The sequence below is a fragment of the Apteryx mantelli genome, chromosome 17, assembly GCF_036417845.1.
Source record: "Apteryx mantelli isolate bAptMan1 chromosome 17, bAptMan1.hap1, whole genome shotgun sequence".
Taxonomy (NCBI): domain Eukaryota; kingdom Metazoa; phylum Chordata; class Aves; order Apterygiformes; family Apterygidae; genus Apteryx; species Apteryx mantelli.
Genome location: NC_089994.1, coordinates 19,773,594 through 19,790,051, shown reverse-complemented (window position 1 = coordinate 19,790,051; position 16,458 = coordinate 19,773,594). Strand labels below are relative to the sequence as shown.

General features: G+C 46.8%; 2 protein-coding genes across 2 annotated transcripts in view; both read left to right on the top strand.

Moving 5' to 3' along the window:
• TTC28 (tetratricopeptide repeat domain 28) overlaps window positions 1-6,146 on the top strand; it is a 238,031-nt gene extending 231,885 nt beyond the window's left edge. Inside the window, exon 23 of the mRNA XM_067306781.1 lies at window positions 563-6,146. Within this exon, the coding sequence (XP_067162882.1) occupies window positions 563-2,193 (1,631 nt within the window). The 3' untranslated portion in view covers window positions 2,194-6,146. The remainder of the gene's footprint in view (window positions 1-562) is intronic.
• A 7,048-nt stretch (window positions 6,147-13,194) lies between these two features.
• Window positions 13,195-16,458, top strand: part of PITPNB (phosphatidylinositol transfer protein beta) — a 38,898-nt gene continuing 35,634 nt past the window's right edge. The window contains exons 1-2 of the mRNA XM_067307410.1: window positions 13,195-13,258; window positions 15,970-16,000. Of these exons, the coding sequence (XP_067163511.1) occupies window positions 13,239-13,258; window positions 15,970-16,000 (51 nt within the window). The 5' untranslated portion in view covers window positions 13,195-13,238. The remainder of the gene's footprint in view (window positions 13,259-15,969; window positions 16,001-16,458) is intronic.

Below are 16,458 nucleotides of genomic sequence, written 5' to 3'. Positions count from 1 at the left end.
TTTGATATGTAAATGTGACTGACAACTTCCAAACTTCAACTGCCTCCCAAAAATGTTCCAGATGATAGGCAGACAGCATTACAACACTATCCTGCTGGAAAGATGCTAAAATAGAGGCTGTGTGTCTGGATAGTTCAAAATGTTTTCAAAAGAAGATTTTAGCAGGCCTTGTAGCACTACTGTCTGGGGTAGGAAATATTTGCCCCGTTTTAAAAAATGGGAAACAAACACCAGGACTTGACTGAGGCTGAAGCTGGAACTAGAATCCGGCAACTGGAGGATGTATAACCCATGATTGTTTTTTGAGATCTAAAGTGATAATCCATTGACAAGTTCCCAGAGTTTTCCTGTAGGATACCTGAGCTGAGTTCCTACCCATGCACTTCCTGGGCTGTGCACGTTATTCTTCTCAACTAAGTAGTAGGTTGTTTTTTTAGAGTAGCATAAAGCCTGTGTGCATACTGTAGCATTTCCTCTTAATTCTGGTGAGAACATTACCTGGTTTTAGTGTGTATCTAGGGATGTGTTTGTACATGTATGTTTTTTTTTCTTTCTTTTTTAGATTCTACAGAGCTTCCTAAGCGCCTTAGCCTGGACAGTTCCTCATCACTAGAGTCACTGGCTTCTGCTCAGTCTATTTCCAACCCAGTATTACCCCAGTATCAAAACCCTCCATTCTCTCCTACTTGTCCGGACAGCATTGCATCAGATGCCATTTCTGTGTATAGCCTGAGCTCCATTGCTTCTTCCATGAGTTTTGTTTCCAAGCCAGAGAGCGTGCCAGATGGTGTGGGGCACAGAGGACGCCAGGACTACGAGAGGCCCAAGAACATCTATCTGCATAGGCCTTCTGCAGCACAGAGCCAGCTGTCACTGCAAACCAGCACTGCGGTGAGCAAAGATGAGGAGGAGTATGAAGGATTTTCCATAATTAGCAATGAGCCTTTGGCCAATTACCAAGAAAACATAAAAACGAGATTTTCCCCTGATCACAAACAGACCAAAACTGGTCAGACTGGAGGTATTAAAGAGTCTGTCATTTCCAAGGGGAGCATAAGTACCCCAAATTCTCCTGTTAAAATGACTCTTATTCCCAGTCCAAACTCACCTTTCCAGAAAGTTGGGAAACTTGCAAGTTCTGATACTGGGGAATCTGACCAATCTAGCACTGAGACTGACAGCACTGTCAAGTCCCAGGAGGACAGCAATCCAAAGCTTGATCCACAAGAGTTGGCCCAAAAAATTCTGGAGGAAACTCAGAGTCACCTCATTGCTGTTGAACGTCTTCAGAGAAGCAGTAGTCAAATAAGCAAAAGCAACAATTCCGATGATGGGGCTTCCACACCAGCAGGTGCATCTGCATTCAGATCCTCAGAGACCAGCGCATTCAGTAGGCCAGTCAGCTCTAGTCAGAAGAACCAGTCTTCACCTGTTGCAATTAAACCAAAGCCTCCAACAAGGAGTTCGTCCCTGCAGAAAGTGAGTTCTGGCTATAATAGCCCCACAACATCTGAGATGTCAAACAAAGAAGGCACAGGCCCATACAGTGGGCAGCCGTCTCCAAGTTCTGATTCACATGGATCCTTAACTGAACAGCCTCACTTTAAACTCAAGTACCCCAGCTCTCCTTACAGTGCTCATATTTCTAAATCACCTAGAAATATCTCTCCAAGCTCAGGGCATCAGTCTCCTGGTGGCAGCACTCCATCTCCTGCTCTGTCTTATTCCTCAGCTGGTTCTGCTCGCTCAAGCCCAGCTGATGCCCCAGATATAGACAAATTAAAAATGGCTGCCATTGATGAAAAAGTGCAAGCAATTCACAACTTAAAGATGTTCTGGCAGAGCACTCCCCAGCACTCCACTGGCCCAATAAAGATTTTCCGAGGAGCTCCTGGAACAATGACTTCTAAGAAAGATGTCCTCAGCTTGCTAAACTTATCTCCACGACACAGCAAAGAAGAAAGTGCAGATAAGCTGGAACTAAAGGACCTATCTATTCAGCAACACCTTGCTTCTCCACAAAAGAACCCTCCAAATGGACACAGGCGCCCTGAAACTACAAATGCAGTGACATCAACTCATTCTCCACCTTCCAGTAGTGCTCCAGGAACTGTACGCCCTTTGAGGCTGCCATCTGGGAATGGTTATAAATTCTTGTCACCGGGAAGATTTTTTCCTTCCTCCAAATGCTGAAATGTCCTGTATACCAACTGATGACTTACAATCTTGTTAAAAGTATTTGCTTCTGCCCACTTGCCTTTATCAATACAGAACCGTAGGATATTACCTAAAAAGCCATGGTCACACCCACAGCTGGCAATACACAGGTGTGCAACAGATTGGCCCTGTCTTCACTGCAGGAACACGGGCCTTTCACAGATGGGTTTTGGTTCCCTTACCTGGACCCTGGCCGGACTCGCTTGATAACAGTCCTTATGTAGCATTCAGTATTTGCAGCAGCAGGTCCAATGAATCTACTTGTCTGTTCTTAAAATATTAGCTCTTAAGCCACCTACTTGTATTTCTTATCCTAACAGGAGGTTTTGCAGCGAGCTTTTTATACAGAAATTAATACATATCAGGGATTGGAGAGGGAAGTGAGAGAAGGCAAAACTTTCATTTATATCACAAAGAAAGTGTGCACAAGTTTCTGCCTAGAGAAGTACAAGCCATTTCTTTGGTTGCTTTCAAAGGCTGACAAAGAGGATAAGATAACATACCTCCAGATACCTCTGCTAAATTAGCCAAACACAAGAAATTGCTGGTACAGCAACTCCATAGCAGCATGATACTGGCAGTTGTCTTGCATCATTCAGAGGCTAGTAACGCAAAGACGAGAGAGGTGTCCCGTTCCAAAACCTCCTTCTCGGGTGCCCTTTTTCTGGAGGGAAATCTTTCAGGTGAATTTTTGCTGATTGGTCTGCTCCCAAAAGAATGTTTTGGGCATAATGAACAATCTGAGCCTCTTGCATGAGGTAGGGGGAGTGTGTCAGAGAAACAAGTTCTGGTTTTATTGAATGATCTGATCTTTCTGGCACACAACTTCATGATGGTGGAGTTCTTATCTTGGCAAGTATTTGATTAGCACAGATGTCTTCTGTCTGCTAAGTGTGCACAGAAAAGGGAGACAAACACTGCAGCTCAGAGCATTGTTTTACAGTTCCACAGTAGGCGGGAATCTGACATCAGTGTATGTGATTTAGAAATCACATGTCCAGATAAATCCATCACTAATCCTGCTGAATCTTTCCAAAAAGCTCATCGCAGGCAGGTCTTCAAATCTTTCCCCTCCTGTGGTGGAAACTCATTTCTTTTGGAGACAAGTATCCTAGTGTAAGCACATGAGATAGGTTTATGTCCGCGTGCAATCAGAACATGCACAGGATGGACCATGCAGACTGGCTACTTGCAGAATCTATGCACCCTCTGATCCATGGAGAAAAGAGAAAAAAGAGCAACCCAGGGGTGATGTGTAAAAGACAGTAAGCTTCTCTATCTTAGATTGTATTTAGGTGTAATGGATCGCATTTGAGAGGGTTTTTTTTTTAAGTGGCCATTCAATGCAGTGATGTAATAATAATCAAAAGTGATCATTTACGTGCACTGAAATCTATGGACATGTGGTAGCATTAACTCAGCCACATTACACACTTAGATCAAAGAAAAGTATTTCACAGGCCACGAGCTATGAAGTCGGAGCACTGGATCAGCAAGGCTTTTGGTTTCTATTCTGCACTCCCCAAATTTCTTGAGCGACTGGGGGCTAATCACTTCACCTCTCTGTGCCTCGTCTTCCCCATCTAAGTGGGGATAGTAATACTTACCTACCTACCTCACAGAGGTGTTGTGAGGCTTAATTAATTAATTAGGCCCTGAGCTTTAGTCAGATCTTAAGTCAACTTCCAGTCTTGCACCTGACTACCTGAATGGTGAGTGCAGTCAGCTCTCTAATCTTACAAGGGGCACACGGTTGATGCAGATAATTGTTCCACCCATCATGTCTGGATGCTCTTCTTGCAAATATGGGCCTGATCATTTGTGGTTTTCTTCAGGATCTTGGAGGAAAGGCATGGTGGCAGGACAGAAGATTAAACTCTGACACCTTAATATAACATTACTTGTGTTCAGCTTCCTGATGGTGCACATATCAAATGCTTGCTTTGATTATTTTCAAGAATCCAGTGGTTTTGGAGGAATGCTTTCCCTTTCACCATTGCAAGGAATTAATATGAGCACTAAAGGCACAGAATATAGGGCTGTGTTGTTTTAGTCAACTAACAAGGGATGGATGATGACATTAGTTTCAGTGCAGAAAGACAACGAGACTTTAGTTATTCATTTATTCATGTTATGCAATGTAGCAAAACAGTCAAGAAAATCTGTTAAACTCATATGATGCAAGTTACTTGTCTGTACGTTACATCTTCCTGTAATGGATTGGTGCTAGGTATCTTCTTCATTAAGCAGGAAGAGTTAGAATAGTGGGCTGAAATGAGTCAGTACAACACGTACGCTTCATGTGGATGGTGATATTGCTGATCGTGCAACTCGTTGTGGTCACAAGACTTCTGAGAGACTTCACGTGACCTGCTGTTTGTAACCAACACAGCTGTCGTCGAACGACATCCCAGGGACATCCAGGATGGAAGTGGGCAGCTTTTTGCTTATAGCAACAGCAAATACTCCCTGCAGTGCTGCATAACATGCCAGAAACAAGCCTCTCTACTTGCAGTTTACTTCCATAACTAAAGGATCTTTAATCTGTAGAAATTATATATTGCCATTTTGGTACAGCCCATTTTTATGCTGCCAGTGGGTTTCATATTGGCTTTGGATAACTAAACTTTTCAGAAAGAGCTAAATCTTTTTTTGTTGCTGTTTAATGGTTGGGAGGGGGAAGCATAAGAAGCAGGGAAGGGTTCAGATGTAGAGGAAGTTCAGTATTTGGGAAATTGGTATTGTATAAATGTGGAAGGTAAGTGTCAGTAGAACAAGTCTTTTGGGAAGTTTATTTCCATTGACAGGGCACTTCCACTGGCTTATTGAAAGCTATGAACATGCATGCTTGTCATGGTTGGGATACACTTCACACACCTTGTGCCTCACTCCTCCACCCCCTGAATGAGAAACAACCCTTTTGTGAGGAAAAAAAAAAAGTTTTATCAGGTTTGCCCAGTATGTGGAGAAATTCAGGAAATGAAAATAACATGTTCTCCTTTTGATATTAGAATTCCTTCTGTGGAGTTTAAATGCATTTGTCGTTGTTGTATTTGTGCATGGTACAAGTGACAACACTGCTTAATACAGTGAGCAATAAGAATTAGGTATTATTCACTTTCACATTAAACCTTCCACATGCAGAAAATCCCCAAGGCAATAGAATGTATTTTAGTTTGGTTTTACCCAGTATGTTTTACTGTGTGAGATACTAATTACATATATTTTATTGACTGTCTTTAGCTTAACTAAATGGGAACAGTAAACAATCTCAGTGATCAAAACACAGTTTCATTTCATTTTGTTGGTTAGCCTGAGCTGTGGCCTGGTACTGATTTTCCTTCTTTTTAATCATACCTTATTTAAACACGGAAAAAGCATTGAAGGGGTGCTACACCCATATATATTGCTCTTGGCTGTATTTCCTTTCATTAGGTCAAACTTGTTCTGTGAACATCTCTTTCAAATGAGGTTGATCCAGGTGTACAGAAAATCTGTGAATCTGTTAAGAAGCACTGGTAGTTTCAGGCTAGGTAACAACGGATTCGAGCAGTTTTGGGATCATTGCATCTATTGTGCCATGCTGTCCGGAAAGGCTGTACATGGGTGTGGTAAACGTGGCCCCTTCATTGCAGATGCCTTCAAAAGGACTTTGAAGATGGTAACTCAAAGAGGACTGTCAGCAGGGATTCTTCCAAGCAGCAGCCCCTTAGCACTTGCTCTCCCTGTATGCAGTGTTAGCCATGTTTGGCCTATGTGGACTTTTTTTGTAAATTAAAACTCTGTTTCCAGACAGCATTAAACTTTTTATATTATGAAATTTACCATGTAAAAAGATTTTCATATTTTTATTGAAATTACTGAGGCATTTGGCCTTCTTTCTTTGTGATTTCAGTGTCTATTAAAGCATGAGTTCTCTCAGTCCTGTAGTCTCTTGTTCTAGGATGACGTTTGTAAAGAACTGTTTAACACTGCTCTCTCCGTCCTAACACCCGGCCATACGAGCTGATTGCTGGTCTGTTCCTCTAGCTGCTCCGAAGAAGCAAATAAGTCATGCATAAATCTGCCTGCTGTGGCTGCAGAATTTCAGAGTGCGACTGGCAATAGGACAGCTGTCCCCAACTTCTCCTATGGATATGTGGGGTCACTGAGAACTTTGTTTGTTTGTTTTGTTTTTTTGCAGAATGTGCTCCTGTTACAAATGATGATTGGGAAATTGCTTTTCCTTTTCCTTGCAGATGATGGGTGTGTCAATATTTGCTCACGGTCTTTCTTGTTTTAGCAGCAAAAGGACACATAGGGTTGGAAGAAACCTTAAGGATCATCTAGTCCTCTCCCTGCACTGAGGAAGGACCAAGTGCTGAAGGTATGATATATTTCCCCCGATACCCTTTGTCAAAATCACTTAAATCTCCCCTCTGCCCCCACATGAAAGGTGCCCTTGTCCTTAGGGGAAGTCTTGGTGACATGAGTACCAAATGAGACTAAACAAATTTTGACTTTTTGTGGTCTCTGAAGTTTTCTCTGGTGTCTCTCCCCCAGCTGTATAAATGGAGCCTCTAGCTGTGTTGACATAACAACATGCAAACCATGTCCTAGATCACAACACTGCAGGTTCTTACTGGCGTCCAGTTTCTAGGCACCAAATCTTTGACCTGCTAAGAAACACAGATCCCAGAATAGTTGGGGTTGAAAGGGACCTCTGGAGATCGCCTGGTCCAAGCCCCCTGCTCAAGCAGGGTCACCTAGAGCAGGTTGTCCAGGACCGTGTCCAGTTGGGGTTTGAATATCTCCAAGGATGGAGACTCTACAACCTTTCTGGAACATGTTCCAGTATGAGGAATGAGGTGACCTAAACCCCATAAATCACTGCAGGCTTCCTGCTGTTAACTCTTTGGTAAGGACCTTTGCCAGCATGTTTCTAGTAGCTGATTCTCTGTATTTGAAGACATGGTCAGTGCAGACCCCAACAAGGGTTTTGTAGATGTCTGCCCTGACTTATTCATGCCCTTATGATTACCTACAACTTGGTGAAATATACACTGTAAATCACTAGGCAGCTAATGTGGATGCCTTGGCTTTTTTATCACTGTTATTAAGATAATGCCACATTATCACAGAGATACAAGAAAGTCCCGTTGCTTTCAGAAGTTTACTTCTAGAAGAGTTGGAAGAAGTCAGTTCAGCACTGCAAGAGAATAAGGGGAGTTGTCTAAAACCTGACCTTAAACTTTTGTTTATCTAATACTTAATATGCAAACATATATCAGGACAGACTGGAGCATGCTGCAAGCTCCCGGCTAGTGGCAGCAGTTGTTCCTCACTGAGAAGTGTCATCAGCTTCCTTGTAAACGCTACTTGTAGCTCTAGTTCTACTGTCTTAATTACTTTTGTCTGTTTTTCTCTTCTGATTATTTTTCCTGCTTGATTAATGCTTATTCTTGCATTAGAATTTCCTCATCAATAGTGTCCTGTCCCTGGCCATGTGGCAGCCACATGGCCTTGCTTCCTCATTTTTTTCTCATCTGCATGAGGTCTTACTGGTAAAGAACTGTGGCTGGTGGTTCACTGGCTTCAAAGAAAGCCGTTTCATAGGGAACTGCAGTAACTGCCACCTGCACAAACTAGAAGTGATCAGGGAATTGCGTTCGCCTTAGCAAGTCTCTCCCATGTCTTCCTCTGAGAGGAGAGGGACATTAGTTTGTTTTCCAGTGGCTGACAGTCCCCGAGAGGCGAGTCTCGCCTCCGCCACAGGCATCTTTTCTTCTCCTGGAGAGTCCTCAGACTTTGAGTGCTGTGTGGCTGAGACCTGGTGGCAGCGCGTGCGCATTGCGCCTCCTGCGTGTGGCCAGGACGCGTGGATGTATCGGAAGGATACTCCGAGGTGCAAAGGGAAAAGCAGCCCAGCTCCTGTAGCGGGGCATGCGGACACCCGCACTGCATGTGCACGCCTGGGTGGGTAGGGAGAACTCCAGCTGCTTTCAAGTATCAGAATCAGAGTTACGGCGCACTTGCTTCACCTGCGCTGTTTCTGAATTGCATGTCAATGTAATCTGCGCTGAAATGCACAACCTTGATCTTTTGGCATAAAAGGGAGAGTGTTTAAATACTAAAAAAAGGCATTCTCATTTGCTGTTCATTATGTGAAAATGTTTGCAGCTGTTATAACCCTGTTCTGTCACAAGATAGGGGCCAGGGAGCTTGCAGGAAGGCAGCAGAAGTTCGCGTTTCAAAGGGACGGTGCCATCACCTGCGCTGGCAGCGTCTGCGTCCTGTCCCCTGCAGCATGTGGGTAACGGCTGCGTTCGTGACCACCCTCCTGCCGCCTCTGCGGAGAAGCGGCGGAGCAAGAGCAGAGCCCGCGGTGCAGCCACGGAGCCAGAAGGAAAGTACAGGAGAGTCAAAGGAACTTCAGAAACCAGGATTCTCCTTAGGTACAACTTAGTCCCGCAGCTTCCTTCTGTCATGAGGTCTGATACAAATGCTCACAGAGAGCATCAGGAAAAAGTTGCAGGCCCCGAAAGCCCCCAGAGAAACCAGCTCAGTGTGATGCAGACTGTTCAGTGACAATATCATCTTTAACAGCAGTGTAAGAAAAGATGGTTAAAAAAGGTTAATGTGGGAAGTGAATTTGGATTAGTTTTTGAGATGTTAGATACTTGTAAAGCTACAGCATAAAAGCTCAAAATTAAGCATTTTATCCACAAAAAAATATTGCGTTTTAGGGTGCCTCAGCACTTGCAGCTAATCCCAGGTGTGAGGTCATCAGGAACTGAGCAGTGTTTTGCAGCCCTCCCTTTGCACCCAGGCATGGGCTGCAGACCCCATTCCTGCTTCTCCTTGGACCTGGCCCCTTGGCTCTGCTGCGGTGTGGTCTGTCTGAAATGACGACCTGAGAACTGCTTGACACTTAATGAAGCTGAAGGTGGCTCCCCTGGGAACCCACTGCTGGCAGAGATCCCTTAAAAATTACCTGCAGAATTAGAGCAGTCTCCTAACGGCTCTACACGGGCACAAAGTCATCGGGAGCAGCGCAGACCGGCGCAGCGACCCGGTCCGGCGTGCGACTGTGGCCGCGTGTGCCGCTGGAGCGGGTCCCACTGCGGAGCGCGTGAAGGACACTCCTGCGCCTTGCTGCCACCGTCCCACTGCAGGTGAGCGGGGCTCCAGTGGGGCAGCGGGCTCAGACTCGGAGAAGCCGCTCTGAAAGGTGGCTGCCTTCAGAGGGAACGGCCGGCCGGGAAGGTCCCCTCCCCAAGCGGAGACCGCGGAGGCGCTTGGCTGGGCTGACGTGGCTCTTCTGGGATCAGCAGGATGCAGCTACTCAGATGCTACTATCGTGTGTGGTATGATTTGGATATAAACAGAATGAGGGTTTTGGAGAGAGCACACAGTGCAGCTGGCTGAGTAAACAAAAGGCAAATGTTGCCCATATGGGGAAAGCGCAGCAGCAGGGGACCGCGCTCAGCCAGGGTTTTGAAAAAGCCAAATAAAGGAAAATGCTGAATGCTGGCGGGCCTCGGGAAGCAGACTCTTAAAGCCCCACCACTGTGCCCTGGCACGGCCTTTGTGATTTCCTCAGCTCCTGGCTAAGCCCGGGCAGGCACTAGCCTGAGTGGCAGTTCCCGTAGCGTCCACCTTCCCCAGTGCCAGAGCCTGGAATGAAAAGTAGAGGCAGAGGCCTACTGAGGATTTTCTCTAAAGTCATTTATCCTGTGGGAGGGCCACTTGGCAGCGTTTAATTTTCCTATTCTGGGACTCTCTGCTCTCCTTTGCTCTGGTGGAGGCAGTGTGTAAATGCATCCTCAGTTCTTGGTACTGGCAAACAAAACTTGGGAAAGGTGGTTTCTCCAGGGGAAGGATGGATGGGGTGAGACCAGAAGTGGGGTCGGTGGTAGTTTATGGGGAAGAGGATGCAGTTCAGGTGCGTGGGAACACGGGCTTCATGCTGGGGCTGATCCTCAAGCAGGAGGCCACCGTTCAGCTAGGCGCAAAGACCTGCCCTCGTCAGTTCTGGCCGCTAGCAATTACCCCACAGAAGAAAAAATGCAGTTTCCAGACACAAATTAAAACTGTGTGTTTAAGCTTCATACGGGTTGAGAGCTGACACAAATGTCCATTTAAAATGATGCCTTTCTTGGCAATAGGGCAGCATTATTCACCATGAAAAAATCTCTGCGTGTGTAGAGAGCTGTGAGCTGTTCTGCAGCAGCATATTGCCTTTTTGGGGTGGGGGGGAGGGAGAATCACCCCCCTTCCACAGTGCCAAACTGCAAAGTTTCACCCTCCCTTTTGGCAGATTTTTATATGTTTGATATTTTTATTCTGTGTTTATCTAATAGTTTTATGATTCTGTGAGCATCTTGACTGCTCTGAAGAGAAAGTAGGTAGTCTGCATGAATAAAAATCGGAAAAATGAAAGCTAATGCTCAGAAGCTAGAAAGCAAATGAATATATTTAGAATGCATTATTTTAAATAAATCCTGTAATTTCACCAGAGTCATGACTTTTGAGCACCTGGAAACAGAAATGCTGTCCCCCAATTGCTTTGTTCTTAGGGCATCGTTTTGCCGCAGGATGTACTTTAACCATGACAGAAACAAGGCGAAAGCCCAACGTGACATGCTTGGGAAGCCTGGCCCTCGCTGTTTATGCTGTGCCCGTGCTCAAGCGCCCCGTGCAGCCCAGCAGGAGGTGGGGCTCAGTCCTGACTCTGCGGTAAGGTCTCTGCAGGACACAGTCCCCACTGCGCTTAGTTCCTCTGTGCTCCCCCTCTGAACAGCCAAGTTACGACTGGTTCTTGTCCTCTGTCCCCCATACCGTGTCTCTAAGCGTCACCATTCATTTATAGGTATAAAAACTTCCAGCTAGTTTATTTTCATCTGATGTCTCCTTGGCACCTGTGTTGTCTTCGTCATCGCCTTAATTTTCTTGTTTTCTCTCCAGAATTTCATACTGCTTTGTCTCCATGGTATTCAAGAGACTCCTACGTAAAGATTTGTTACTAGAGAAATCCCTGTTTGAACTCACAGAGGCTCTACATGTTTCCTTTTTTGGATTAAATACTTAGATTAAAGGTTTTGGCTCTGGAAGTTAGTATTTTTCCAGTCTCTCTGCTGCCCCACTCTGCTGTTTTGATGGTTATGTTAATGGAGAGATGTGGGATAAAAGTGGAGCTGGGCCATGTGGTGCTCTTGCAGCCCACGGGGAGAGCACGTCCCTGTCCTGCCCTGGGATCTCTGTAAAACTTGTCCCTGCCAGGAGTTGGCGGCGTTGGCCCCTGGCGTGGGGGCCAGGCCGCCCCACAGAGGCACGCGGGAAATTTCTCTCCCCAAGGATTAGCGTTTTGGTTCTTTACAGGCTCCAGGCACTTCTCTGGGTATTCTGCTCTGGGGACCAATCTAACCTTTTAATGTCTCTGAAGTCTGAAACTTTTAGGTTTAGTTTTTAATGAAAGCTTATGGTCTAATGTCATCACTCATCTGCTGGCCTGGAGGGTGCAGATGGGTCTGAGCCCAGTAATGGCTATGTCCCCTTCTTCATTGTGTGCGTGTCGGCTCTTTGATTAATTTCTCGTATCCTTGTTATCTGCGAATAAGGCATAAAAGAAGTTCTGTCACAAGGGGGCAGCATTGGTCACAGTAATCCCGGCTCCTTGCATATCCTTTAATGATACCTTAAGAGCATCTTTCCTTTGGGAGAGGTACTGCCAATTCTGTTACTGATTCAGTGCATCCCCATTTGTGTGGCCAAAAGGGCTGCTGTTTACCGCAGGAGCAACCTGGTTGTTTATGAAGCAGAGCAAGTTGGGGGAAGAGGATTTGGCCAGAAACACATTGCATAAGAAAATTTTAGCTTTTTGTATCAAAAACCAGAGGTATGGCAGCATTAGTGCCAGAGGTGCTGGGCAACAAAAGTACCGTAGTGCTGACGGTCCAGTGCTAGACGATAGTGCAGTGACCTTGGTGGCGATGCTGAAAACAGATTTGGAAAGCAAGCAGGAGATGCACGTTGTGCTGCGTGTGAGCAGGGGTGTACCGTGTTACGAGGTGGGTAGTGGCAGCATCTCCAAGCATTGTGTTGTCTCGCTATTCGACAGTATTTGTACTGGGAACAAGTTTGAAATGAGAATTACAAATTGTGATTGCCGCTGCACTGGGCTTCCTTACTAGGAGTAATTTCATTTGAACAGAAGTTTCCTTCAGCATACTTTGTGCAACTAGATCCTACTCAGAAAAAAACAGCAAATGCAATTACATTTTATTGCAAGGAATTTGAAAAACGACTTTTCTGAGAAGCCAGCTATTTTGAAGCGCTCCCTGGGGCTGCGCAGAATGGCTTCTCTCACTGGCATGACATGTAACGAAAGACAGCAATGTGTATGATAAAAACTGTGTATTAATTACTAGCTTCATTTTTGTGAGGCAACACGAAATTTTAGGAAGGGAAAGGAAGTCCCACGAACCGTCTCACGTATCTTCAGGAAAAGCCAGTCAAGCGGCCGCGCCTGACCCTGGCAGCGCTTGGGGCTGTCTGAGGAGTCGCAGCCCCGCCCGCCCTCAGGGCCTGCTGGCGCTGCTCGCGGCAGGAGCGGGGCAGCTCCCGCCGGGCCGTCTAGAACCCCCGGGCCCCGGCGGTAGGCGGCCGGCGGGAGGCGAAGGCTCTACCCGGGCTCGGGGCCGCCGCTGACGGGAGCCGCCGCCGCCGCCGCGCGCATGCGCGGGACCCGCCTCGGCCGGGCGCCCCCTGGCGCGAGGCTGCTGTGCCTGCTGGGGCGCGCCGATTGGCTGCCCGCGGATGAGGCGAAGGCGCTGCGCGCTCTCCGATTGGTCGCAGTGAGAGAGCGCTGGCCGCCCCGCGCGCTGAGCGGCCGCCGGGTCAGAGGGATTACGCGACGCGCACGGCGCGACAGAATTGGGTGCGCCGGCCTGTAGGGGCGGGGCCCCGTCCCGGAAGCGCGCGGTGCCGGCTGGGTAGGCGGTGCCGGCAGCGCGTGCGCAGTGCGGGCCTGCGCGGGGAAGATGGTGCTCATCAAGGAATTGTGAGTGGGGCCGCGGCGGGCGGGGGTGGCCGGGCCGGGGGCAGCGGGACCTCGCGCCTCGCCGGGCCGGGCGCGCGCCCTGCTCGCGGGGCCTCTCTCCCTCCCTCCGTCCCTCCCTGCCTCCGCTGCGCGGGGCACTGGCAGCGCCCGCCCCGCCCCGGGGCCGCTGGGGCCGCGCCCGGTGGGGCCTCTGGGGCCGGTGCCGCCCCGCGGCGCCCCCTGCTCGCCCGGCCCGGCCCGGCGCGGCCCGGCGGTCCCGGCGCTGCCCCCGCGGCGCCTCTTGCCGCGCCGCTCCGCCCGTCTCTGCGCCCCTCTCGCGTCCTCCGCGCTCCGCGTTAAAGGGCCGCGCGGCAGCCGCTGCGGGTGAGGCCTGTCCCGGGCCTGTCCTCGGGCCGCTTCCCACCGGGTCACCGTCCGCGTCGCGGTGCCCTCGGTGCGGGGTAGCGAAGCCAGGAGGCCCTCTGCGCCCCTGCGCGCTGAGCGGGGAGCCCGAGCTCGGAGGCAGCCGCCTGCCCGCTCGGGAGCCATGCGTGGCTTCGCGAGCCCGGCAGTTGGGTAAAACGCTCCCTGAAGGCCGCGAACAGCTTCTGCTGGCAAACTGGCAACTGCGTTTGTCCACTTGGCTGTGAACTATGTCCAAGCCTGGCCGCATCCGGACTGCGCTCTGGTAGCAAAGACAGAGAATGGTTCCAAAACAATAGGCGGCAGAAAGCGTGCTCCTTAGGTACAAATCAGGCTTCCAAGGGCTCTTTAAAGCTTGCACCTAAACTTCAAAGAATAGGCGGAAGTTGGCAGAACGGGCGTGCGGGTGCCGTACCCTCACGGCGAGGCATGCCGAGCCAAGTGCGCTGCTGTTCTTGCCTTTTAGCAAGAACTTGTTCCAGTCCTCGTGGGGGAGGCTGTCTGTCTGTCTTTCCGCTTTCTTACAAGATAAAGACACGCTGTGTTCTCTACTCACACATCCTCATTAGCTTTCTTTGGTACTCTGCTCTTTTGAATTGCTGCATTATTTGTCTGTCATCGCTCCTAAGTTTGAACAAAACTGCTCTTTCTTTAATTCCTCTCCTTTTCCCACACATACACATTAGCTGTGTTTTGCTAATTATAGTCCTGTTTTACGTGTTGCTGTGTTATGTGTTGACTAAAGTTGAAGTTACCAAAGTCTAGTATGCTGCCTTGCAGGTCATGAATGGTTCCTGTTCTGGTATTGAGGCAGCAACTGCTACTACCAAAACTGGTGTCTTCTATGTCCATGGTTCTTGCTAGCCAGCTTTAAAAAAAAAGTGTAGGGACTTCTGGTCAGGAAAAATGACATATGACAGGGCTCATTATAGGTATTGATTTTGGTTGCCTTTTGCCCTTTCTGTATTTGGGTGCAAGCTCTGGTTTTGGTCTGAAACTTGCCATGATTTCACATTTGGGGTGGGTGATGTTTTTCTCAGCTTCTCTCTGAAGGTTTCGGATGATTTAAAGTAAAATTATTTCAGTGAGACGTATAGATATGTTAAAATACAAAATTTTTACCCAGTAGGAGATAAGGAGAGAAGTTGCATGGAAAATGTAAGATGTATTTATTTAAGACTAAATTTGATGTGCTGGGGTGACAGTTTCTCAACAGTACAGCATGTTCTGCCTTGTGGGGCTGGGAAGGGGTGCACTCAACCTTTTTGTAGTAGGCCTAAATAAAAACATCAAACCCACCATTCCCCAAAGTGCTGAGGGTAGCAAAAGTTGAATGAGTTAACTATGACTTTTTTCCTCTTTAAATCAGTGGACAAGCTAAATTTACATAGATATTTTCAGGAGTATTCCATTGTATTGAATCTTAATGGTCACTCAGTTTGTTGGTAAAGGAGTTAATATTGACTAAAAGCAGTAGTTTGTTCCTCATAAAACTAATCTAGATACTTAGGATTATATACAGGTGATTCTTGTATTGAAAAGGAAAAATAATTCAGAAGGCTTAATGTTATTTTAAGGGTAACTGTTCAGAGTTGAGTGCTAACTATAGTATTAAATTTTTTATAGAAGTTTTACAGCAAAAATAACTTGTCTGCATTGTCTTTGTCTATTTTATTATGTAAGGTGAAACTAAAAGTATTGTCTCTACAGTATACTATTACTGTGAAACATTAACTTTTGCATCTCCTGACATTGTTGTTAACTGCGCAGTTTATTGTATTGGAACTGAACTGTTTGCCTAAATGCACCTGCTTCTGCCACCTAAATGTGGAATGAGCTCTGGTTGTTCTTCCAAATGATTGATAACTGCAGTAATTGCCAACATTCATTTGTAGACTCTGAGGGCCTGTGCATTTGTTCTCCTTTAAATTGTATGGACAGGGCTGTTTTGGGTGTTATATATGAAAAAAACTAAGGCCTCAAAGTTTAAACAAGTGCAATACAAAGTTATGGCAGAGCTGGGAATAAGTCCTAGGTTTTCTGGCTCTTCTTCTGCAGCTTCTAGCATTATTAACCCCCTTTTCTTTTCCCCTTTGTAAAACATCTGATATGGGATTTTACTTGGGTTTGTCGCTTTATATCCATGCAGCTTTATTGTATAAGGTATTTATACAAAGAAAAATTGGGTTAACTGATTTTAACGCTTCCTTCTTGAATATCTTTATTACAGTTTGTATCTGTTACCTGCAGAACAGATGAAACCTGACTATTTGCTTCATTTTATTGATTTTGCTCTTTTCCTCTTTCAGCCGAGTGGTTTTACCGTGCTCAGTGCAAGAGGTATGTCCTCATCCTACCTGTTTTTGTTTTGGGGGGATCGGTGGGAAGATGCTACTGTCTTATTTAAATCTGACTAGCCTGGATCCAGATATTTCCTGTGCTGTGCATCCACCAATCTACCACATGTGTAAGCCACCAGTCAAGCAGAATGAACCTCTTGCACATCAGTGAATTTCAAAGGAGGCAAATGCCTACAGGCCAAGAATCTTTAGTTGTTTCTGAGCCACTCCATGGCTTACGATAAAGAAAAGAAAATTGTGCTACTCTGCACTGCAGCAGAATTTTCCTGCTGATCGAGGCATTGAGTGACTTCAAGATGGTAGGGACCATCTTCCAAGATCTGAAACCAACAACTTAAATGATACAGAAATTCATTTAACTGAAACTCCCTCTCGGATGTCCAAATGTATTTCTGAGGGAAGATGTTACACCTTCTTTCTTCTACAGTTTGCATTTTA